Source organism: Diceros bicornis, chromosome 36 (genome assembly GCF_020826845.1).
Source record: "Diceros bicornis minor isolate mBicDic1 chromosome 36, mDicBic1.mat.cur, whole genome shotgun sequence".
NCBI classification, from domain to species: domain Eukaryota; kingdom Metazoa; phylum Chordata; class Mammalia; order Perissodactyla; family Rhinocerotidae; genus Diceros; species Diceros bicornis.
This window is the reverse complement of record NC_080775.1, coordinates 31,315,553-31,342,426: the sequence shown is the minus strand read 5'-3', so window position 1 is coordinate 31,342,426 and position 26,874 is coordinate 31,315,553. Positions and strand designations below refer to the sequence as shown.

Here is a 26,874-nt window from a genome sequence, read left to right as displayed (position 1 = left end):
TCAGTTTAGATATGTTCCTCAACAGTAAGCAGCATTGGAGAAAAACTGGGTTTAGAGAAACCTTGTATTATCATTGGAGTAAATGGGTGAGTTATCCTTAGTTTAGTTTCTTCTTTGCTCTTTTACCATATAAATAGGGTTATGATGATCTTATCGAAACTCATTCATTAAGTAATGAGATTTGCCCAAACAGAGTGCTGATTGATTTCCAAGTATTCAATTCAATAATTAGGAAAACAATATTATAATAGTATTGTAATAATAGTTAGAACATTTAATAATGGGTTTATTTGTTCACAACCCAAATTTGCAGCCTTCCTTTCTAGAACTTACATTTAAATTGACATCTGAAAAGAGGGTCCAATCAACCAACTTATTTAGAATACTTTCAGAAAGAAGCACATTGTTATTAGTGTCAAGGGTTTTTCAAAGTAGTAATTTTCTGGCTCTAGAAAATAGCTGAGTTGAAGCAGGGAACAATTAACAATAAGAGTGATCAGCCTTGCAATTCTCCCATGTTTTAAACTATGGTGCATTTGACTTATTCCGAGCAAACTGGCTTTGGACTATGAAAAATGTGTTCGTATATTTGTTAATATTTACCTGGCCTCCTCCAGCCTATGCCAGCACAACAGCTCTCTCTTGTCTTGGCTGAATGAGAGACTGCATCCGCCTGGGCTTTTGTCAGTGGCACTAGAAACATTTTTGTCATAAGTAGTTCATCACATACAGTTCCTCTGCCAGCAAAATTGCATTTAGTCTTTGATATCCTTTCCAAAAACAGCAACCAGAAGGCGCTGAAGGCTTTTAACCATCAAGTGATTTTATGTTGCATTTTATCATAAACAGTGAATTAGATGACTAAGTAATTGAAAGCTACCCATTGATTCAGATTGACTTTGAGGAAAAGCAGTTTACTCCCAAACTCAAAATCCGAGGCATGCGCGTTGTGAAGCACACATCCATCCACCACTCTCTTCGCAGCTCTGGATTCACGTGTAGCGACTGCGAAGTAATTGGTGGAAGTTTACATATGGCTGAGAGCTGTGAGCTAAGCATGTTGCCCTGGTTGATGCTGAAAATGCTCGTGCTGAATTATGGAGGCAAACATGAATGCTGAGCTCAGACCACAGGGGTGCAGATGAAGTCAGCCCTCCGTCTAGGTTGGGGAGGGGCTGGAATGGCAGGTGTCACCTACATTCCAAAAATTATCACCGATTTTAGGAATAAATTTCATAAACGATAGATTGAGTTCTGTTTGTTTTTTATTTACCTTTACATTAAAATGAACCTTCTAAAATATAAATACAAAATATAAATGCTATCCATATAAAATACAAATATTCCGAAATATATATGATATAAATGTGCAATTTTTTTTCTGGGGAAAAGTTGTAAAGTGCAGATATTCTCCACCAAAAGGTTCATTATTGTAATAAGAGTGTATATGGCCTATTATGTACCTTTTTGAAATGATTCCCTTTTTTATTTGTTCAAAATATTTCATTTTAAAAGTACCTCTTTATAGTAGATCATGGCCTTTTTTCCCCACATAAAAAGGTGGCAGAAAGCCAAATTGTGTGATTCTGAGGTAAGGTTGTAATTATTGGGAGAGATTAATGGGAAAATACAAAGAATGTGGTATTGCCATTCCCAGTTAGAGGGATAGCTTTTAAACAGCACAAATACTCCATCACCTTTGCACCTGAGAAGATAGGATCCCTGTAGACCTACCCTCCCCTAAGAGATAGCTTAGTACATGTTGCTTGCTTAAATTCTTCAATAGTACAACTTTTGAATTATCCTTCTGTTTTTGTGACAGTTTTCATTCATCTGCCTGGCCTTTGGGCGCACAATAACGGAAGCAGGAAATCCAATAGCTGTGTTCATGTAAATACACAAAAGAGCGCACACACGTAAGAGTGCTTCATCCACTCTCACTCAGATCAATATTGCATTAGCTTGCTAGGCTAAGGTCTCGCTGTTGTTCAGGAATATTCAATACTTCTTTGTAGTATAGTCGAAAAAGCCTTTCACTCTCCTATCCTGAGGGCTCCTAAAGAGAGTTGCACGCTGCTGTCCGGGGGCGATATTCTAAAAGACAGAAGGCAGATTTACCCAGCATGTCTTAAACATTATAAGCCAGTGAGTCATGGAGACTCTCTAAATTATGAGTCTGCATTACACAAGTTCTCTTCTGTTTGCTCTTTCAAAGAGACTCCCCCCCTCCCCAAAGGATTGGGTGATAGTGGGAGAGGGATCAGCAGCCAGAGCTTGGGGGTGACTGCAGCTTCCCTTGTGTGCTTGTATTCTTGGTAGGGTCAGTGGCTGTGGTGATCAGAGATGACCCCAAGGATTAAGGCTGTAAAAGTTTGCCCACAAACTAAAGAAAAAGAAAGTTATGAAACCACAATAATGGAATTTAAATGAGGGAAAAGAGAGAAGGAATATGAATGGACTGTAAGCTTCCTATTAAGATGGCAGAGCAGATTCTTTTTGAGGAAAGGAAAGACCTGAGTTTATGGCTCTAGCAAGATATTTTCATGCATATGTTATGGACAACTTTGCATTCCATAGGGAAGGAAAAAAGTGTTGAATTGGTGGTAGGGCCACATTCAGAATGAAGAAAATCTGGCAAAGAATGAGCACTTGTTGTAGAAGAATCTGAAGCCAGGGTTAAAGCTGAAGAGAAATAAAAAATAGCAAGAGTTTCATCTTCTGAGATGCTTTCTTCTGCCAACTGGGAAGCCTAATGCACAAAATTTTCCTCCCATAATGCAAAGCCACTATCCATGACCACGTGATGCCCTAGATAATCTGTATCAATTCTCCTAAATGGGTCAGCCTCCTTGCTTTCCTCATAATAAAGCAATCTGCACACACATAATGTTTGGTTGCTGGAGAGTGAGCGGTTACAGTAGAGAGAAAACTCTTTGAATTCAGCCAAATCAATTGCTTTGAATGCATAGAGAATTTACCGGATATTCCAAGCAACCATTTTGCACTAACTCACATACTCAAATATGTAAATCACTTTGGTTTAGTTTCTTTCTTTTTTAAGAGTATTGGCCAAGAGCTGAAAACCTGTGAGCCAAGGCTCTGAGCGCTGTAAAAAGCAGAGCGCTCAGATTAGCTGCCTACTAGGAACTCAGCTGGTACGTGGGGCTCCAGGGAGATCAGTTCTTGCGGGCTTTACTTTTTCGATCACACTTGAACCTTCTCCTAACCCTCATCAGCTGCCTTCTGCATCCAAGCTGCACACATAGGCCTTAGAACACCACGTCCCTGTTGAAGGCCATCCCTCCAGGGAAAGGTCCACCTACCATGCTTCATTGAACAAAGCAATAACTCTTAGTTGAAATGCACAGAACCATGGGTTTCTTGGAGGGGAAAATGGTCCACACCAGATTGTCCTTCTAAGCCCAAACCATCTGGTATGTTTTTACCATGTGTGCAATGAAAAAACCTAGAGAAAAAGGGACTTTTTTAATCTTGCTTCTGATCTGGACAGAGAAATAGAAAGAAAGCCAAATAGCAATTTGACTTGATCACAAATTATTCGGTGTTCACAATCTTTCACTGCCTCAGGTACAACTTTTTTCCTGGTGTGCGCAGTCAAATGGCTGCTTTGGGCCATCTCTTGGCCGCTGGACCCAAGTACAATGCAGTCACCTCTCTTAGGTTTGGGAGAGAAAAAACTAGGACAGAAGTCAGAAAGATGCATTTTCCTTTCGTTTTGATTACAACTTGCTATTTTGTGTAAATTATTGGTATCAGTAGTTTATAATTTTTTAAATTGTTACAATTATTGATTAGTCTTCAGATAAAGCCCTGAGTAGGACATGATCTGTTGTCCTTTGTCCAAGTTTGTGATGTTTGTCATAATGAGGCTCCAGGCCTAGAAGATGGATTGAGGAAGGATATCGGAGGTATCCAGAGCTGGGTCAGACCCTTGGTCCTGCTCTGGTTCCACGACCAGTTCCCAGGACATAGACTTTCCCAAATCTCCTCCTAGGGCTGGAGGAGTGACAACAGGCAGCTCCAAGAGCCCTCAGCGATGACAGCCTAGCTGGAGTCTTCCAGGGCTGAACTGCGTGTGCAGTTTGGTCCTGGAGATAAATGCCAAGGTGCCACTTGACAGCCCAAATCTCATTCTTTGCAATTGAAGCAAGCATTTCGATTCTGTTCCTGGAAACAGTTCTGCTCATTGGGGAATGTGGTTATGTCTGTTATTGCCCTTCTGAGCACACTTTAAAATCCTCTCCGCAAACCCGATCCACTATGTTCACTGCAAACCAATTAAGCAGGGAAAGCTTGCTTTGGGTAAAAAAACACTTTGGGGTTCCGCTGGGACCCATGTTTGCAAATGGTTATTCTTGCATCTGCTCTAGAAGAAAAGTTATTTTAATGTTCTCTGCACTTCTCCCTTTCCAGTTGGCCCTCACATTGGGCGTTACTGTGGACAGAAAACACCAGGTCACATCCGTTCCTCCTCGGGCATTCTGTCCATGGTTTTTTATACTGACAGTGCAATCGCGAAAGAAGGCTTCTCAGCAAACTACAGCGTCTTGCAGAGCAGTGTCTCAGAAGGTCAGTATTTATTCATCTTGCAAAGCCCTGTGGTAAATACTCCCCGTTATTTCTCCTCACACACCTGCAGCCACATGAAACAAGAAATATTTTGTGAATTGGAGTGCCAAGGGTTTGTTTTTCCCTTTTAAATGGTTTTTATGAATATCAATAGAAAGAACTGTTTGGTGTGCTTTCTTAATAAAACTATGGATGAGAAGGCTGCTGATAAGCCTCTGAAATTATGGGAGAAAGTGGGAAATGGCCAAACAATGCCTTGAAACAATGAAATATGGCCAGGCCACCCACCCAGCACCCTCAAATGTGTCTTTGGGCTGGGAATCATAAAAGAACAGACATTGATCTCAGGTGATAAGAACAAATCTGTGGTAGTTCATTGACAGGGCAGTCATATAGCATGGATGGTGCGTGGTGGTTTGGTTTGTGGAAGGCCCTGGGAAAGACCATTTTGTTTTTCTTTTGTACGTGAATGAAAGTGAATGTTCATGTAAAAGAAGCATGTTTTAATTTCTGTTATACATTTCCATAAAAGAAAATAAGTAGTATATCTTTGTATTCTATTAAAATATTCAACTCAACTAACTCAACCCTTTCTCAAAGTTTATGTGGTCACTAGCTTTTTTAAGAGCCTGAGGAAAAAGACTGAAAGAACAATGAATAAACTGTATATTTCATCATTTCTAGCTGCCAGGTTGTAAAGTAACACAGGGAGAGGACAGGGAGTGTTCAGAGACCTGTCCTACAGATATGCTAGTATCTTTTCTACCAGATCTTACTGGAAAATAAAAAGGCCAATTAAATTTCAAAATCATATTTGTACTTAATTTCTTTAGTTAATTAATTTATATATTTTGTGCCTATAAATATTTTTTATATTACAAATAACAAACCTAAGCTTAAAAGTATGAAACCAGGGAAAGGAGACCTTTTATGCCATAAAATCTTATCTATTATGATAGAAAATTCAGAAAATGTGAAATTTTGGTTAGTTGAGATTTTCAGGATGGTTGAGAATCTTCAATTTAATCTCTAAAGATTTTTTTCACTTTATTACTTTGGATTCACATTTTCCTAAAACTGATTATTCATTTCTCAATATCATATTTCATATTTCATTGTTTCCCTGAATCTCCGAGGCCTAATGGAATACATGGTCATCATTGTGAGCATTATTACTTTATGCTGTAAAACTGTGGTACTCTGTGGGACCATGTGATGCTGCGGTTTACCCCTAATAGATACTTTTGTGTTTTAATAAAATAAAATGATAATCATGACCAGGCCAGGGGCAGGGGGCATGAGAACAAATGGAGTCAGGGAGATGTGGCCTGGGTGCCAAGTGCAAGGAATCCGAGAGTCAGAGAGTAAAGGTCTCCTCTCTACTGAATATGGACTGTAAGTGGACACAGAGTCTCTTTTACTTTTGTTAGATATTGGAGGAAATAATTCAATAGTAAAATTTTATTTAAATATAACTTTTGGTGTATACCCATATGACATATCTACATACATTCAACTTTGAAAATAAATTAAAATTTCCATCATTTCCCAATAAATTTCTAATAGTATTTCTGTCAACCTAGGTCCAGTTGGGAAAATAATTAATCACTATAAGATCTTCACAGCTTTTGCTTTTGAAAATTATTTTCATGGAAATACATGTATCAGTGCTATGTTCCAATAAGTCCCCTTGCCGTCATCTTTTGTAAGACTGTGTGTGAATATCAAAATGAACTTTTTAGTCTGCCAGATTAAAAAAAGAGATATGCATCTTAGGTCCCCTATGTCTTGATGACTTTGGGCCATTTTTATCCCTTCAGATTTCAAATGTATGGAAGCTCTGGGCATGGAGTCAGGAGAGATTCATTCTGACCAGATCACAGCTTCTTCCCAGTACAGCACCAACTGGTCTGCAGAACGCTCCCGCCTGAACTACCCTGAGAATGGATGGACTCCTGGAGAAGATTCCTACAGGGAGTGGATACAGGTATGTAACATAAGACCTGGCACACTTAGGGTTAAAGAAGATTTTGATCATTTAGAAAAGTTGTTGAAAAAAAGTGCCATGCCGAATGTCTTCAAATGGAGAGAGAAGGACCATGGCACCAAGTGTACCGTTCTGCAGGACCATCGTGTGACTAGCCCATCAGAGAAGAGCAGGCCCAGGCAGCGTCCCTGAGCATCCATTTGTCTTCTCAGACACTTGTATATGAGTCTTCACAGAATTTGAGCACAGATGTCTCACTTTGGTAACGACTGAAAGATCTGATTTTTCCCAACAACTACACATTTTCTGTTGAGATGTTTCCTACTTCAACAAATTTTTATTTGCTTGATGAAATATATTAACTCTACTTGTAGACGTGCATGAAATAATTGTTTCTAAGTAAAGAGTTTTTATTTGTTTGTTCAGGGTAGAAGAAGGGAAGAAACAGGTTGAGGTTTACTTTCATGTGGATCAATATAGCACATGCCCATGAAAGAGTGTAATGGAGGGCACTGGGCTCTGTGGATTACGTATCTGCACATATGTATGAAATGCACATGCTTCTATCCTCATTAATGAGTAATGTTGCTTCTGCTTTCCTTGTTTTGCCCTGACACTCTTCCCTGCCATAACCCTTGCGTTCCCCATGGACTCTCCTCCTCTGCACCACTACTTCGCCCCCTCCCCCACTCCTGACTCATCCCTGGCACCACTCCCAATGCCTAAAGTTGCCCGACCTCTTTGTCTGGATACTCCCACCCAAGGTCTCATGCTCACGTTCTTGACTCTTTCACCCATTGTCAAAGGAAACATCCATATCTGGCTCTGTGGGTTAAACTGTGGGCAAATTATACAAAGTTATTTGCTGAAGGATCCAGGCTTCCTTTTCAGGAGAGAAGGCAGAGCCTGTCTTACATTCATTGCTAGATATATAAAAATGACTAATTCCCAGAGAGAGTTTCTCAGCAAGAAAAAACCAAGATGATTAATCCCCTACTTTCCACATCTATTGCTGTGTTAGTTCTTTGAGCACAAATACCAGATTTTGTTTTACTTTGGAAAGGTCAATATTAGTTTAACATACACTTAAAGTGAAATGGCCTATTACAGGAGACTGAACTCATGCTAACCTCTAAATGATAACACTGAGAAATGTGTACAGGGTGAGAAAAGATGAGACTTTTACCTTGGGATTGCTGAATCCAGCTCTAGATTAAGTCAGAAATGGAATGAATTTGCCTGTGTCAAAATAGCTCCTGGTAACTTGTTTTTCCACATCCTCAAAACAACAAGCAGTTCAGAATGATTGACCAGACGTACCTCTAGAGGAAAGCTTACATTTTGCAGTGCTAAGCACGTTTGCATGGTAATGTAGTCCTATTCTTATAGTCCTAATGTGGAGAGCACTCAATAATTTAGGGACAGTAGTCTTGCAAGAGTTTTGAAATTGCAACTGTAGCAATTCTTGTATGCCAGGCAATTCCATGTCAGTAGAAATATGGAGACAAAATGGGCTCTCACAAAGCATTTGTCAACGGACAAGATTTACATCATTCTCAGGAGTTAGGCACAATTTGAGATTGCTCCAGAAGAAAACATCTCAAAGGGTCCTACTCTTTCTATCAAGGCATAGTCAGGAGAAGCTAGGTAACCAAAAGTCCCAAAATAAGAAGGTTTACTTCTTGCATCTCTGGTCAGTTGGGGGTCTGCTCCACATCTTCTCACACCAGGACCCTCACAGAGGGAGCACCCGTCATCTGAAATGTTGCATGTCACCAAGGCAGAGAGAGAAAGACAGTGTGGCCAATCATGCTGGCTCTTGGGTTCCCTCGAAGAGCACTTCCACCCACATTCACTGTCAAAGCACATCTCACAGCCACACTGAACTTCTGGGAGGCTGCAGGGAGGTGCAATTTGACATGTGCTGGAGGGAGGAGAGCTAGAGATATTTGGTGAACAGCACGAATGACAATTGTGCCATTCATAGAATAGTTACCATTTATTGAGTGCCTACTATGTGGCCCGACCTCTGCTGAGTACTTGACGTGTTTTATTTAATCCTCACAGCAATCTCGTGAAGGAGGTACAATTATCCTTATTTTAAAAATGAGGACACTGAGCTTCGGAGAGATTAGATAAATGCCCAAGGTCACAGTTAGTGACCAGACTTGAAAGCAAGGTCTGTCAGACTCCGGCACCTGCTTCTTCACGCTTCAGTGTGCTCTGTCTTTATCACTCATTACCAGTCAGATAAATTCAGGTGTACCTTAGGCAGCATCAGTCGCCTCCCTTCGTAGATTTCCTCGTGCTGAGAAGGCTCACACCCAGATGAGCTGGGTGCCTGCTGTTTCTAAACCTAGAGTGCAGGTCATTGCTCCTCCGCCCCTCAGGAAGGTGAATGCCAGAGAGGCTTAGCGTCAGTTCATCTTGGGGTGAAATTCTCTCTCCTTCAGGAGCTCAGTGGGCTAATTTATATGCTTGTTGTGTCTGTGTACATGGAGGGAGCTCTCATCATCCACCCATCACCTAATTATGAATAATTTCGTGTGTTTCTAGCTTTTCTGAAACTCCTTGGAAGTGGTTGGCTTGTTGTTTTCATCGGATAGATGTTTTATAAATTAACCAACAAGTACAGCATAATTGAGCCTGAGAGCAGAACGCACGCACCTCCAATCACAGGAGCGTTAGCACACATACGTTTCTATTTATATGCGCATCAGTATGTGGATGGCATTTGTTTTCTTGTTCAGCTTTTCACATTTTGCATGAAATCTACCCCACAACACATGTTGCTGTAGCAACAAGGACAAACACTTGCATATGTTAAATTAATAAGGCAGTATTGGAAGCCGACTTTCCTCCAAGACAGGAACAGTCTTTGGTTCCCATTGTTTTCTCTAGGAAATTACTGAGTGACATAAAAAAACAATGCATCATTAACCATCGATACGAACGTCCACGTTGGTGCTTCCTGTGAGATCTGTTGTCTGCCAGAAGCTTAAAAACAAGTCAAGAGGGGCTTGAGTGAGAAGGAACATGAAGGGAAGTCCCGAGTTGGAGCTTTGCACACAGTCACATCCTGCTTAAAAGACCCCTTCATATCCTGAGCGGCGAAACCCTCTTAATTGTCAATGGCAGAGTTAATCACACTGTGAAATTTGCCCATTTTTTTCAGAGTATGACATTCTGGTCTGTGTCCTAGAACTGTTTATCTTATTATTAATTTAATCTTCTTCTTCCTTTTGTTTCTGGTTAAACAATCAAGGATTCAAAAAAAGACTCTATATCAGTGAGGCTATAAAAATTCTTAATTTTCAAACACATCATTAGAGCCCAAGGCATTACCCTCACTGAAACAGAGTTTCTTTTCTCCATTCAAGCTCTAGCAGGCTACAACACTATGAATCTCGGAGAAATGCATCTCAGTTTTTTCTTTTCATCTCTGCAAACTAAGTGCTTAGCATATGTGTCTGTTCAGGAGACATGTTCTCATAGATCCTAAGTGTAGCCATTCACACACAAAGCACAATTTAATTCGTTAATTATTTCAGTGTTTTATTAATGATAGTGTTCACCACACTGTAAACAGATTTATCCTTCTAGCTTTAATTAAAGCTCTTGGGAGTGTTTTCCTCAAAACAACTGTGACTTTCCCCTGATTAAAATGCCAGGAGACAAGGAAAAAAAAAAAGGCAGAGACATAATGCCTGGATGGGATATGAACTTTGTTCATCCAAAGAAATAAAAATGGCACCAGGGACTAATCGATTAACACACCCTCCAGTGACTTTAGAAATAGAATTACTTGACAAGCCAACTCAGGCTGAAACTCTACTCTTCTCCAAATTTGGTGGCATTGTCTTCTGTGAGAAAAATTTCAGTACTAGATTATTTATGCCTTCACTTATTCCAGAGGAGCAGAAAGCAGAAAGTTGGCTTCTAAACCACATCCTGTTTGGTTTGGTAAATCAGCCCTAGTATGGATTAATCACACAGAAGAAGGAAACCTCCAAAAAGACACTGTAGTTGTAAGAATACATCAAGCCCCTGAAGCAAAAGTGCCTTCTCACTCCACTACGTTTTCTAGTACAGATGTTTATTCTGAGGTATAAGGAGAAGGAAAGTTCCAGAAGAGAGGAGCTAGTGCTAACCTTCTGAGGAAGGTTGTTTCTGTGTTGTCCTTTTGCCTTATATGTATTTCTCTTGGATAATATTCCATTTTCTAACTGAAGGAACTTTGACAGCAGATACCAGTAACAAAAAGCGTTAGTGTGGTAAGGGGGTGGGCTGAACAGAATCAAAACACACCCACAACAACACATGCACACACACTCAGTCATGATCACTCACTCACAACTACAGTGTCAAAGAAAGTAGGTGCCCTCCTTAAAGTCAACATGCAAAACTGGGCAAATCCAAGAGGCCTTCAGGTTGCTTTGTGGATTTTTAAAATTAATTGTAAGATGTTCTAACAACAAAGCTTTATGTTTCTATAGCACTTTTCCTTTTTAAAAGCACCTTTTCACACACATCCCATTTTAGTCTTAGAATGTACGTTAGGCAGACCAGAGATTTACATCCCCATCTTCATGTGAGAAAACCCAGGCTCAGAGAGGTTGAGTGGTTCACCAAATCCCAACTTGGAGAAAAGATGCAACTTGTGGGAAAAATCAGTCTTACACAGTTGAAGTGGACTTCCTTCCTCAGACTTGGGAAGCAAGTCAGTAGGCACTGAGATCTGGATGGCGGGCAGCAACTGGTGAGTCACCACTTGCGGTCAGATCTGACACAGGCCCAGGGTGCAGCTGGAGTTTGCATAGCTCTTTGGCTGTTCTAATTGTGAGTTTTTTCACCTCATCCTCTTTCAAAGGAGTTAAACGGGGCCAGGCCAACTATACAGAGAAAAATGACAAAGCCTGGTGGCATCTTAAGGCCTCACGGGTCCCAGAGGAGACTCATTCCGATAGCCTGGTTCCTAACCCCTGCCCCAGGGTCTTGCCTTTAGTCCAGGAGGTCCTTCGAGATTGACCACCCCTAGGCTCCCCCAACATCCATCCAGGCTGTGCGTGGTTGCCACCAGCAACTTCCAAAGTGGCTCTGTCATGATTCAGAACTTGAATTATCAGCTACAACTTGCTGAGAATGGAGACAAAAGATAATTTAAAGGCATAGACTTGATTTCAGGAGCTAAGAAGAGGCTAGCTGGATTTCCTTTAAATGCCAAATGGAATGAAATAACTCACGAATTCTTGGAAATGTTCTCTCTGCCAGTATTATTACATGTTTTTATCAAATTTTAGGTGGGAGAAGTGAGTGCTGCTTATTTGATTAGAATTTGTTATTTGAAAACCTTATTTTTATCTTTAGAATTAGGGCCTCCCAAAATTGAAAGTGGAAACTGAAGTCATTTTTCTTAAAGCTTTAGCATGTCATTTATTTTAACAAGTTTCATATATAATTTTCTTTCCTTCTAAGCTTTCTGGACTAATCTTCCATTCTTTTATATTAATGTGATAAGTATGGAATAGGTATCTCCTATGAAGGAGTTTTTGATTTTTTCATACAATTGCTAGTTTCTAGCAGGTTTATAGTCTGTAATGCTGTGTGCAAAATCGGTTCCATCTGCTAAATTAACTAATCCACAGCTTATATTGAGCCAGGTTTGTAGACACTCGGCTTATAAACCAGACACTTTAGGAGGTGCATTATCTCATTCAGATCATTAGTAAATTGCAATAAAATGATACTTTATAAATGTGTCACTAGAGAACTGACAAAAATAGCTCACTGGGTTACCCAAATGTGGAATGATGCATGTAAAATATAATGTTGGCACATTTAGGGAAAATACAGCTGTTTAATTGAATGTTTATTCTCCAGGTGTGCTCTGTGTGTGTGTGTATTTATTGCAACTAATATTAACATGCTACTTTAGCTAAAACATTGATCTGGAAGGGAGACAATTTGTTTTAAAAAAAAGTCTCCAAGGTGAGCCTTTGGTTATCTTATTCTGATTCTGTATTGACTTCCACTTTCTGCAGAAAATAAATGCTTCTCATCCTACCCTTCATGCATCAGAGGTCTGTTATCTATGACTGGGTTTCCACCCGGGAAATCTATGTTCCAAAAGTTACTGTCTCCTGAGGAATTTTTCCTAATACTTTCTCTGGTACCTTGGTTTTTCACATTTTAGGAAGTCATTTGAAGAAGATATATATAGGAAATGTATATAGAGACAGTGAAATTCAGAGCTTTTTGTTGTGTTTTAAGGAGAATATGATTTGAAGAAAACAACACACATGTGACATAATTAATTTAGACATTTTTAACTGATTGTTTTGTCATATAGAAAATACCAAGATGATTTTAACCATTTTGGTCAAGTTGACCACTTAATTCAGTTTTAAAAATGATTTTACTAATTCATATTTCATGTGAACACACCTTAAAGGAAATGTATGACATTTAAAGAAACTTCTTAGATTTTTATGATGAAGCATCACTGGAAAGACAATATTGAAAGAACCACAACTGTTTAAGTAGAATTACACTTAAAAATAAATTAATTAGTATAGCATGCACATTCCACGTTGCTTACAGTTTTAGTTTCTTACTGTTTCATGCCAGTGTCTATTAGGAACCAACATTCATAGTTACATTCTAGAGGAGAAGTTTTTTTCCTTCTAGGATATCCCAACTTTCAGGATAAGACTAAAAGCAGATGCAAACATCATTTTATCTATTCCTTATTTTGCATATGCTCAGAGGTTAGGTGATTTGCAAGACCACCTAGCAAGTTAACGACAGAACCTGGACCAGAATCTTAGATTCCTTGCTCCCACTTCTTTGCTACAACTTAATTGTAACAGTATGTGAAACTGGATTTGGGTCCCTTTTTGAAGGTGGTTTCCTGAAGACCAAGCAAGCACATCAGAATCCAAGCATATCCCTATTTAGCTGTTGATCGGCAAATGATGTCTATTAAATTGAACAGTTACTGCAGAAGCTTTAGCTTAAACAAATGATTGGGCTGTGTCTAGAGCAGGGTTTCTCCATCTGGCCAATACTGACATTTTGGATTGAATAATACTTTCTTGTGGAGGTTGTCTTGTGCGTTGTAGGATGTTTAGCAGCATCCCTGGCCTCCATCCACTAGAAACCAGGAACTTCCACACACACCCATAGATCGTGACAATCAAAAATGTCTGCAGACAGTGCCAAATGTCCTATTGGGGGCAAAATGAGCCCCAGTTGAAAATCACTGGTGTAGAAGATGCCCAAATCTTAATCAAGTCACTTTTTAAGTAATTAGACTGGTCAACATTTTGAAGAAAAAGTAACTGGTTGCTTGATTGGTTTCTGTAACATTTCAACCACTTTTATCGTAGGTATTATTTGAATAGAACTGTGGTTCTTTGTTTTCCAAAAATACAGATGCATCTGTTTACCTTATGCAGGGAAATAGCATCATAAACCTCTTTGCTTATTTATCTTAAGCTTCCTATTTTTAGCTTTCAAAAGTGAACTGTTTTTAGCTAAATAAATACAGATGTTATTTTAGAATACTGCGTGCTTGGGTCTCAAAGTGCACTGATAAGGACGGGATTAAGAAAAGGAAGCGCAAGGGTAAAAATCACAAATCATCGCTGACAAGATGTAGGAAAAATCAGACTGAAATGAGCTCCTCCACACCTGGACGTCGTGTGTCACTGACTTTGCCTACTTATTGTAGTTTTTCTGCAGTATATAAATCAAATGTGTTTCTTTTTTTTTAACTTCAAATGTAATTAAGAGTAAGGAACTGTGTTTGAAAAGCCTGTCTATTGCTTATGAGCTTATCTTTTCATGGGAAAAATACTATTAAGTTTCCAATTCAGTAACCTAAACAACAACACATAAAGAGCTATCAATTACTAGCCAGTTTCATATCTGTGGACCAATAAGAAGGCAAGGCTGATGGTTTCACATCTGTTTTGGGTGAAAGGCTGTTCCTGTCTGTGGTATTTAAAATTTAAAGAACTTTTGTTATTATACAATTGGGAATCCTCAGGGAGTAAAATGTTAATGAAATCCATAACATGCACAGATTTTATGATAGCAGTTTTAAGAAATTCCTTTGGTGGGGTTTGTTGATTTCTGTCCTGGCGGTAATGATTGTACCTTTTACAGAGTGCATTAATGTTCTCATTTAGGAGCAATGGCTACGTTTATGCAGCGTGTAATGTAACACATGAACTCCCAAGCTTTAAATAACTTTCCTATTGTAATTTGAAAGCCCCAGAGCAAAAAATGTATGTTCTTCAGAATTGGCAGAACCCACAGTTTGAAACGTTTCTAGCACATCCATGGCAGCCTTCTCCAAAGGTGAAAAAGGTGCACCCTGGAAATTTTAAAGCCAGGACGTGGATGGTATTTGGTTCTCTCACATATTTCTCATTTAAGGCACCATTTGAAAGCGCCACGTCAAAACAGCAGTTTTGGATGCTGACCTGAAACACACACACACACTTGTTTCCTTTCTCCCCCTCACCCCCAGCCTTCTAATTTCATTGAAATTTCACGTTCAAATAAAGAGAAGAAAGTAGATTAAATAAAAACTGCTCTATAACTCCCAATAGTAATAAAATGCATTATGCTTTTATATTTCCAACTCTTGAACACGATAAGCATTTGCGACTAATTGCACGTTAGGACTCGGAATAATCACATATGCACTTGTGCAAGTGACTTGTGCATTATTTTTTCAGCTCTCTTTGCCTCAAGGGGTCAAAAATGCATTTATGGCATTCTAATGACCTTCCTTCAGAAGAATGAAGTCTTAATTTTACCAAAGTTTTATTTTTCTTACAGTTCTAATGCTTTGAACTTCTAACTACATTTTCTGGATTTAGCAGAAAAATAAATAAGCCCCTTTATTCTTTTAGCAAGCCTGAGAGGGCTATAGATGGAATTCTTCAGGGGATGGGTGATTGGACCAGACAGCTTCTGAAGTCCTTTCAAGCATTTAAGATTTTGTGATTCTATTAAAAATAAATTTACTCTATCAGCTGGTGCCCTGGGCTTGCCTAAATGAAAATATAAATATATGAAGCATTGCTGGAATTCGTTTTAAATACTAGTGATAATCATGTGAGGCAGCACATAGCAAAAATTTTTTTTTAATTAAAAAGATTTTTCTTTCCTTAGATCAAGTAATTGTTTAGGTTGGCTTCACCATGAGGCTTATCTGAGGATTTCACATAGAAACTTCACTAGTGGAGCCTGTTTTCCTTGGTTCTTTTGTGCTAACTCACAGGCAAGTGCAGCCCACTAAGGAAGGTAAGATGAAGCGTAGCCAGTTCATCTTTCGTGTCTCTCCAGTCTCTGAAGGAAATATCTGTAAGGCATAGGCTTACCCGCCATTACAGACTGTCACACCTTAAAGTCCTGCCAATACTTGGTCTTTTTTCTTTCCTTAAGAAGACAAATACCACGTTCAACTCTGAGCATGTTACAGGCCATGATAATAACCCAGAAAAGTAAAGGGATAAAAGCTGCCCCAGGGATCCAGGTGTATGAAGAAAGTCATTAGAGTTGTCTTATGCTTCTGAGACTTGATACGTTTACGTAGAGCTAAAACTGGTGCAGGTAGTCCCCGTCTCAGAAGAGAGAGAGAGACAGAGACCCAGGTAGACGTACAGGCTGATGGCTACAGGTGCAAGAAATTTGACAGAGCCTGAAGTCTGAAGATCTGGAAATTAAATATAAAATTTGCAGTGGGAAATACTCATGATAATGAGAAGTTAACAAATCATATGAAATGTGAAATACTGAAGAAAATGGTATTTCAGGAGGTACGCAGAGCTCATGGGGAGAAAAGAATTTTTTTTTAAGTTCCCAGTCTTAAAAAGTGAAGATAGAGTATGAAGAATTTTCGTGGTCCAGTTTTTTAAACATTATTTTAAAAATCTAGACTAGTCATTGCTGTTCTCAATCAGCAACATTTTATAGCACATATATTATACTATTTCTGTAGTTTTGTGTTTCAAATATTGCATTCATTTATTAGGATGCTGTTATTTATTTAGAAAGGTCCAATACCAAGGTGGTAAGAATTCATTTATTTAACAATTATTTACCATGTAAAGAAAAATCAGTCAATACATTTGTTCATTTAACACGATATTTCGTCTAAATCATCCACTAGTAAATAAATGAATCTCATTTATTAAGATAAATCTGAGAGCATCTTACATGACCTCCATCTGGACATTCCTGTGTCTTCTAGGGAGCAGAACAAAACAGAAAAGAAGGCAGGAATAGATAATTGGAGGTTCAGCCTGTATATGCTGAAATTCAACTCTCATTATCACCTTCTGTAATAATAATTCAGTTCCCTTAGTCTAAGAACTTTGCTGTTTTCCAGAAGAGTTTATGTGAACATCTGTTTATGTACTTATCTTTTTTTCAAGTGTCTAGATTTAGAATATTCATGTGTCTCATATAAAATTCATCTCAATTAAAATCTTTTTATCAAAAGTAATTCAAACAGATTAAGAACAGTTCATTCCATTTCTTTTTAAACACTGGCAGTTTTATTAAAACCATGCAAAGTGATGCATTCTCATCCTTAACTTTGCATCTAAAAGTATAGTGACGATGTGATAGTATTCTTACTGCTCTGAAAACCTGCAAGATTATATGAAAGGAATGCTTTTTTCAGCACTTTCAAATATGTGCCTTAGCTCTGTTTTTTCTGTCGAGAAGCCCTGCCCCTTGCCCCTCATCACACACACAACAGTGTGGCTATGTTCACCACGAAAACATTTCACCTCTTGTCACCTCCAAATATGTGGTTGAAATAGATGTGTCCGACCATGTGTTAAGAGTTCCAGTGGATAAATGCAAGTCCCAGCTTCCGTTATGTCGAGGACTTCGGGTGGTGCTGGGGGAGAAATCACATGATATGTTTAGCATAGCATCTGTGCTTGTTCTCCTGTGGTTTGAAGGTAGTCGTGCGTTTTTCCCATTGTGTGACCCAGGCTGAAATGCATGAATGAATGTAGATAGATTTTTTTTTCAGAACGTGAAAAGAATTTGCAGTTCTGTCCACTGAGTGCATTTGGATGGCAAAGCAGCATGTCTTCAGAGCACAGAACGATGCCACACCTTGTTACTTCCTTCTGGGTGGATCAGGAAACGACTGATATTGTATAACATTTCTCCCTTCCTTCTTTTCATTTTTCAACTCCATCCATGGAGTCTCCAACTTGACTGCCTTTCTCCTGCCATAGGCTGGCCTTTGCTCAGTCCAAAATTATAGAATATCAATTGTGAATTGTAATTACAAGTGATTCTCTTAGAGAGTAATTCTTTGAAAATGCATGATTTCAAGCCTTTTTTCATTCCTTTTATAAGTGATCTTCAAAAAAGAATCAGTATACACTTCCTTCAAAAAAGAATCAGTATATACTTCCTAGCTGAATGGTGAGCTTCCAACAGGGAAAAACACTGTTGACCAAATATTAAATATCGAAGTTCATTTCATCTGTTCTCAGGAATGATTGGCATGCCTTCAGAGACTAACTGTTTATACACACTTTCTGACAAGCAGCTGTACCTAGGCAGCCTGTTTTTTCTCTTCTTTCTTGTCTCCGGGGCAATATTCGTTATAACCTTAGGCGGGTGACCAACTTTAATCTCAGTAATCCCATCAGCTCCTTGCAGGATTTTTAATGCCAAGTAGAGTTTTCTTGGACACCTGCACGTCCAGATTCTCCATCAGCACATGAAACTCTCATTAACGTGAGAGGCCCACCTAGAGCACTGAGAAATACATGGAAAATCGGTGTAAAAGGATTCTGTCAACGTTTATGGGCCAAGAGACTGATTTAGACCATCACCCCCATCTGCAAGTCTTTAGTTTCCAGAAATTCATCCTTGTGTTTGTTTTTGAAGCCAAGCTTTTGAGAGGAGGGAGGAAAATTAAAGGCGTGACTTACTGCAAAACTAATAATAAACAAGTCATTTTGTTTGTGCTGGAACACACAGATGCCGTTTGAGTACAAATGTGTGTTTATCTTGAGTCATTTAGGAATCTCTCCAACTGTGCAGATAAAACTTTGTGGGTAGCATAGAACACCAACTTTTGAAACAGAAATATACCTTACCTGTACATGCTATTTAATATTTACTTGGTCTTTTAGGTTTGAAAATCTCTTTAAACTGCTGATAAACTAGAAAGAAGTGCGTCCCTAACCGAGGTCACTGCACCTTGGGAAGGCGTTATGCCACCCCTCCTCAGTGCAGAGCCAGCTCCAGTGCCTCCTCATGAGGCTTGCTTGTGAGGCCGCTTCTCAGAGACCATGAGACAAACACGAAGATCACAAAAGACCTGAAATCTGCATTCATTCCCTAGCCACACAGAACTATAATCCAACATCTTATAAAGATCACATGTTAGATGAAACCATGGAGACCTATAGTTAACGCAGTGACATTTTGATGTTGTTACTTGTTGAAAAATACAGGAAGGGTATGGGAAAAGTCTAAGATACCATGTACGTAAACATCCAATACAAACATCCTGTGGACATCATGCTTGCAAATAAGTTAGCTCTAAAATAAAAGGGTTGAGAAGAGGTTTGCGTGAGGTCTTTGAGAACATGGTAGATAGAGTCAAAAAGTGATTTAAGCCCTTCTGCCCTTTGGGGTAACTTCTGGGAAAAGGGATACTTATAAAGTTAATGAGAGGTCATTGGAGAAATAAATGAAAAGGAATACTTCACACAGCATGGACCTTGCCCCGTCCTTCAGCAGACTCTAGCTTTAAGTAGTGGACTTTTCAAAGGACTGGAAATTTTATGAGTAGTTATAATATTTGTGGTTATAAACACCAAGATAAGAATAATCACATTCCTAGCTTAAGAGTACCAGTTAGTTGCCTAAATGCTTTAATATTGACTTTAATGACAGGCAGTTGGTTTTTGTTTGGAAGAAAAGAGTTTCAAATCTTGCCAGCAATGCTGGACTTGAACTGCATTGAATGTAAATTCAACAAACTTATCGAGCATCTGCTGAGGATTAGACATTGCATGTAGGGCTAGGTGAATTTAAAGTTAAAGAAAACTCTCCTTCTTTCAAAGGAGTTGTAATCCAGGTACTACGAGCAAATCTACACACACACTCGCACGCACACACACACACATGCACACCCCAATTACCCAACTGACTAAGGGGAAAAAATATTAGGGTCACATTCTGATGGTGAATGTGTGTACGACGGCATCATTATGCTCCTCATAATAACCATGAAAAGTAACTAAATGGGCTAAGCATTGGTATTTTTGTTGGAGAGAGGAGGAGACTAAGGCTTGGAATGGCTAATTAACTTGCTTAACATTGTCCAGGTCACTCTTTAATGTCAAAGCCACAGAGATACTCCTGGGGCCTGTGCTTTTATGCCATCACATGCTGCCTGCATCACCCCAGTTTTTTCCCTGTAGTCCTAGAATTCATTGAGTATTTTTACTGCAGTCTGTTTACGCTATATGGAGATTTGTGATTTACTTGACTTTTTCCCTCATGACTGAAGGGCAGGAATCTGGTACCCTTCCCTCTCTTTCACCCAAGTGTCTAGCACTTATTTGTGTTATAAATGAATAATTGCCTTCACCAACTTCCCTCCTGAGTGCGATGGATATTAGAAACAAAAATACCCAGCATTATAAACTCATGTGCCGAACTCACTGCCCCCTCCTTAAATGTTTGAGGAGCAAACAGCATGATTTTGATAGCAGTGTGAATCCCTGAAGAAAACATCACGCACTTTATATGCCATTTCATTGAAATGTTTTATTTTAAATGTAGCTATAAACCTAGGGTAGGACCGCAGAGTGTGCTGTTAGGCTCAAGAGAGGCGTCTCTGACTCATGCAGACTGAGGTTTAGGTTCCCTTCCCAGGAATGCTCAGATTCCCAGAGGCAGTGAGAGCACACATTTTAGCGGAGTTACCTCAGCAGTGCAGTGCATGGTCATGAGCTCCAAGTTTAATCACAAATAAGATTGCATTGTCTCTGTCACTAACCAAACACTTCCTGCCTAGGCTCGCAGCCTTCATGAAGGCCCACACAGAGGGTGACGTGTGTGAGGAGGGGGATTGGAGAGGGGACTCATCTTCTCTCTCCAAAGGAATTTTGCCAGGAGATATTAGATAGAAGGAAAGTATTCATCATATCAGATATTCTGAAATGTAGGCAGTTGGGTGGGATTTTTTTTTTTTCCTCTTCCTTCTGCCTTTAGCTCACCAACCTTGGCTCTTTCCCCAGCCAAAGTCTTATCCTCGCCCATGAGGTCCGGTTTTAATGATTCAAATGACCTCTTTTCCACAAAGCCCATTCTTTCCCTTTCCACAGTGCCACTTTTGACTTTCAATCTTGTGTCATCATTATTTCTGCAGAGGCCTACTTGCTTCCAGAGCCTGGCATATAGTAAATGTGTGTTGAATTTAATGGATTAAAAGTTTTAATCTGGACACTTGGCATTTTTCAGTCTACTTTAATTTCTACGATGTGTGAAGCACTGTCATTGAGCTTTAAGACACATCTGGGTGAGCATGCACCCTGGCTCTATTTATTAGTTGTTAGCTTGCCTCAAAATGTTTCTAATCATAACAACAATAATGATAAATGCTTTATCTACATAATACAGTCCTACTAAAATTATGTGCAGAGATAATAAATTCTGCTATTAAGTTTTCAAGTGATTGTAATCCAGACTATCCTTTATCCATTCTTTCATTGCTGTGCCCTCTTTGTTTTGGCAGAGACAACATCAGTAGCCAGAGATCTGTATACACAATCTTGTTGATCTTGCTCTCCTATGGGGCATTTAACTAGGAGATCTATACATGTTTACATATATATGAAGCTGGTTACAATTTTTTTGTTTTAAACCATAGCATACTTATTTTTTTCTCTTAAGACATTCCAATTAAGTAATTTTATTATAGAGTTTTTAAGTTAAATTCTTAACCAAGTTTCTAGGGATTACATTTGGTCTGTTCTGAGTACTTGTCCTCTTTCCAGATCAAAGGATTAGGCTCAGGTTTTAAATTTAATGGTGTAACTTACAAACAAGCATTCAAAAAATGTTAATTAGAAATATTAAGTCTCTGAGTCTTTTACTGCCCAGCAAGAATGCCTGAGTATCTTAGTTGGAAGAAGGGACCATTTAAATGTCATCTTCTTGACTGACCTGTTAAGGGTTTCTGAGGTTCCCATCTGTGAGTTAACATGGTATTAAGCAAAAGACTTCATTTTAAAGAAGAAAAGAGTTCACAAGTCAATGTATGTCTTAAAAATGTAAACAATCTTTTCTAAAGCATGTGGATTGATCAGCTTTTCTCTTTAACTCGACATGGGAGTTTTGAGTTGTCTTAGATACTGATTACTTGTATTCCAGAGTCTATAGGAACCCCAATATGATTTCATTTTCCTCTCGTTTGTTATCAGAATATATTGTGTCCTGATGTCCAGATTTTACAGGTTTATCAAGAGAGGAATTAAAATGGAATATTTGTCTGATTTTTCTGAACACAATTATATCTGTAGAAAATATGGAAAGAAAAAAAAAAACCTAGATTTTGCATAGACTGTGTGGAGATACTCCTCCCATATTTGTCTTAAATATGTTTTATAAATTAAGTTGAGCGTTTTCGAGTGCGTGTCACAGTCCTGTGCACTGCCCTCAAACAAAGGTCCTTCAAAGCCTAACGCTGTCTCCATCACACAGAGGAAACGAGACCAGTGGTAGTATCTCCATCCCAGAGCAGCATTCTTCTCCTCCACATTCAGTCTTGATGGTTTCCATAGTGGAGTGATTTGAGTAGCTGGATTCTGGAAATGTCTCTGGTTGAAATGCTAGAGTATTAACAAAAGGGAGTCCCTTTTGTTTCTTTTAGCCAATGCTGCTTGCCAATTTTAACAACTACAGCAGATTTTACTATTCAAACAGAACCAGATGGAACTCCAGTTCAAAGAACATATCAGAATTAAATATTTCTTTTTTAATTAGTTTCTTCTGATTTATGCAAAAAAAAAAAAAAATTAACACGAGAGTGAGAGAATGTGCCATGAATCCAGACGCAGCGCAGCCCACGTGAGCATTGTCTCTTTCTCTTGGCCAAAAAAGACAAAGGGGCAGCCCTAGTTTGGGGACTTTGTCTTTCTTGCCCCTTTTCTTGCTGTTTTTCTGTTGTAAGTACAGCGGCAGTCAGGGAAGTCAGCCTTCCCACTGCATCTGTGCTGTTACAGCGTTATCTAATGTTGTTCTAGCTGGCTGGCTCACATCTTCTGATAGGAAAATTCATCTGTTCATTCACTTGGGATTGTTTTACTATCAGCACAGGTTTTGTTGCACCAGTAGTTTGTTTCCACCCAGGAAAATGCTTTCCTTTAATTTAACTATGGAAAAAAAAAAAAAACACTCATTCAAGCAGTTAAGACTAGGATAGAAAATTGGTGAGGTTCTTCCTGCTTCGCACTTTTCTTGTACTTGGATATTTTTATTCTTTTACCAGAATTTTAAAACGTTTCCTCATTATCTTTTGCTAAAAATGATCCATCACTACTGTCTTGTTTTTCAACAGTGTAACTGAATCATTTGCAAAGTTTTGCTTTCCAGTAGCCAGCGTAAATTTTAAACTGATAGTCAAAGCAGTTATAGATGGTTTCATGTTCTCTATAATTATGCAATAATATTTCATTTCCAAAAAGAATACCAGATTTAATTATTGTTTACTAAGAAATTCTAAATAACCTTTTGATAATCATGGTTTTTACAATACGAATTGGGAAACAGCACAGGTGTAGTGGTTTGTGCATGGGCCACAGATCTCATCTGGGTTAAGTCTTGGCTCAGTCACTGATAAGTTATGTGACTTGGGCAAGGTACACACATCACTTTGTTCCTCAGTTGCTTTATCCCTAAAACCTTCCTTGTATGATTCTTATGAGAATTGAAAGAAATAATGTATGTAGATTTAGCCCCTAAGAAAATGTCTCACATATAGGGGTTGCCCCATGAATTTTCTACTAATAATAGTAATTTTAGCCATCAGTGATTTTTCTATGTAATACAGTAATAGTGAAAAAATGCATAAAGAGATAGAGAATTATGTCACTGACTATAAAGTGGTTGTCTTCCGATTGGTAACTATAAAAAGCCCAAGATCCTAAGTTAAGGAACAGAATGATCAGGTGCTGTGAATTAAGCCCACAGATCCTAGAACAGCATTGATGTTCAAATGCTCAGGCTCTATCAAAAAACACGTGTGTTATCTAAGGAAATGAGACAATTGCTTAAAAATATTTTCTTTAGCTTGTAGTGTCTAGCGATGAATTAAACAGCTCTTTGAGTCATCAGAGATGCTCTAAAGAAAAATCCGACACACTCCCCCCCAACAAAAAATATTTTTCCTGTTTTTAATCAGACTTCTGTTCTTTGTCCTTTATTTTTTCAGGCTCTTGTATTAACCTGCCTTGGGAATGTTAAAAGCTGGTAAATGCTCCCTTGCCAATGCTAGCTCAATGGGCAGTATTTTATTGAGCAAGACAGATTTTCATTTTAGAAGTGAGGCTTTCCACATTATGACATTACCAATAGCTGGTTATGTATTATTATAGGAAGCCACGATACTCATTTCATGGCTCGGAGGCTGCATGCTGGTGTTTAACCAGCAGTTTGCAAAGGCTTGCTACATGATTTACTACACAATGCTAAAGCATGTGCTTTGTCCTCCAGCGATTCCCAGGAAAATGCGTGCCTCTCCTGGCTTCTCTTTATCTGGGGAATGTGTTTCCTGTCATTACTAAGACAATGCCATGGCCGTAAAGTGCATGTGGATTATACCTGGAGACATTTTACAACAAAAAGCGAGTCTGGAGCATAGTCAGACCCCAGGCCGTGGGGGCCCTCACCCCACAGGAGCTGCTAGGACACTGTCCTCTTACCCCCAAGAGTGGATGAGGACAGCTGTTTTTTCTAGTGGTGTGCCTCTCCCCACCCAAAATGAAAGTTGGGCTTTCTTCTTCTGTATCTGCTGTCTAGCAGCGTCTTCTCTTTGTGTGTGGAGCGCAGTTAAAGTAAGATGTGGGTAGACTTTCTACCGGGAGTATTAGAATTTTATATTTATGTTGGAAACAGGATACCATGTTGGGTGACTTCTGTGGATGGTGCTATAAAATAACTCAGAGAGTGGCCACTGGCACTCAAAAGGAGTTTGATAAACTTCTGTAAAATGGTCTACATACAATCAGATGAGTACCAGATGTTTGTTTGTCACACACACAGAGTGAAACGTTCAACGATTTTAGTGAATGCATTTGATGTTCAGCTCTGTGTGTACCCCCTCCCATCATCACGCCCCCTCACCATCACCCTTGATGTTAAACAGAAGTACATCAAACTCAGATGTGAAATCACGTCCATCTTCTAATTAAAAATAAAGCAGCTGTGAAATAATGATATTCTTTCAAAATATGAAATAGTGACTGGAGCATAGCTGATTGGATTTAGGAAAAGCAGGTTACTTAATTATGATTACTGTGTGTCTGAATGTTTATGGAAAGAAAGGAAGTATTGTCTAGGATGATGGACCCTCCAAAACGCAGAGGGGTGGCATTATGTAGAACTGCTCTGGTGTTGTAGCTTTGTCTTTCCAGCTGCCTGTCTGGGTGGCCAATCTTGTCCATTAGAGTGTGAGGTTGGTGAAAGCTCATCATAATTCAAAAAGCTAAACCACCAAGAGCATGGCCAGTGGCTGATTTTGAATGGTTTTCTTGACAACTGATTATTTTAGCTTCAAAATGACCAGAGCACAATACTTTTTAGAGATCAATATATTTGTTAACAAATAATGTCTATAGTGGTGAGGGAAACATGGTAGGTTGTTTAGTGTCCATTATTTCATTAATTCATTTCCTCCTCCTTGCCTCTGCACTTGCTGCTCCTCGTTCCCTCTAGAACATTCTTTTCCTCTGTGTCCACTTGCAAGCTCCTACTCTATATCCTTCAATCTTAGACATCAAAGTCAGCTGTGAAATGTCTCCAACACGCCTACCTCCAATTCTCTGGTAAAGTATTTACTCTTTCCTCTGTGCTGCGTCTCATTTTATGTACATTGCCCCATTCACGAATCAAGTGTTTGAGTTTCTCACACTTTACTGCTCTGTATATCCTCACCACTTAATACAAAACTTAGCAGATAAGTGGTATTAAGTGTCCACTGAATGAATGTCAATCAAGTTGAGTAAAAATGTTCACAGGTAGCAGACCGATTAAATAGATTTTGCTACAACCATACCATGGCATACCATGAAGCCATTGAAAATGATAATGTAGAAAAATATTTTTGGCATGGAAATATATCCACAAAACCAAACAAAAAGCAGGTTTTCAAACATAGAATTAATATGACCTCATTTTTATGAAAAAAAAATACAATATTCACGTATATTTTGCCTAGGAGAAAAAACTCTGGAAGGCTATTATCAGTGGCTATTTCCTAATGGTGGTCTTATGGAGATTTTATTTTCTTCTTTAATCTTTTCTGCATCTTATGACTGTTCAATAGGCATCTATTACTTTTTTATATAGAAAAGTAGATATTCCTTAGAAGAAATCATCAAAGCCTGGATGGAGGTAAAGCAAAAACACAACACGGTGAATTAGTGATGGAGACATGAGCTGTGCACTAAACATCTGGGGTAAGGAGTGACTTACTCTGCCTACCGGACCAGAAAGAGGAAAAAGTCATTTCTAGTCAAAAAAGAGGAAAAGGTTATTTTAAGTCAAATTATTACATGTCAAGGCATGCCAACAGAAAGGCTTATCTTGTGTTTGGAATAACAAATAGTTTAACGTGGCTGGAAGGTATGGCTGGAGGGGAATAGATACAGCAGACAAGACCATAAAGGTAGATCGGGGCCAACATCATGATTAGCAGAGACAGCTTCACGGATGAGAAAGGTGTAAACACCCAGGCGTTGAGTCCTCCTGGGTCTCCTGACACAGCCACCGGCAGTGTGAGCAGGGGTGCTTCTGAGGCTGAAAGTTATGTATCTCCTCCCAACTCTCAGGCACTTGAGGGTCCAAAGGGACCTAAGAAGAAAGGACTTAAAAGAACTTCCCTGCTGTGCCAGTTGGAGTTCCCACAGCGCTGGGGAGGCTGTGTCTTGTTAGAATTCTGGGTACCATCCGATTTTAATTGCACTGGTTCAGGTCCAAGCCCAATCGCTCTATGAGGTTGTCATTCATCC

At 39.0% G+C, this 26,874-nt stretch overlaps 1 protein-coding gene across 8 annotated transcripts in view; it reads left to right on the top strand.

The window, feature by feature from the left end:
* The window catches only part of NRP1 (neuropilin 1), a 134,280-nt gene that overhangs the window by 61,112 nt on the left and 46,294 nt on the right, over nt 1–26,874 (top strand). For all 8 annotated transcript variants that reach the window (XM_058532748.1, XM_058532745.1, XM_058532744.1 and 5 more), the window contains exons 5-6: nt 4,435–4,590; nt 6,411–6,577. In XM_058532748.1, the coding sequence (XP_058388731.1) occupies nt 4,435–4,590; nt 6,411–6,577 (323 nt within the window). The remainder of the gene's footprint in view (nt 1–4,434; nt 4,591–6,410; nt 6,578–26,874) is intronic.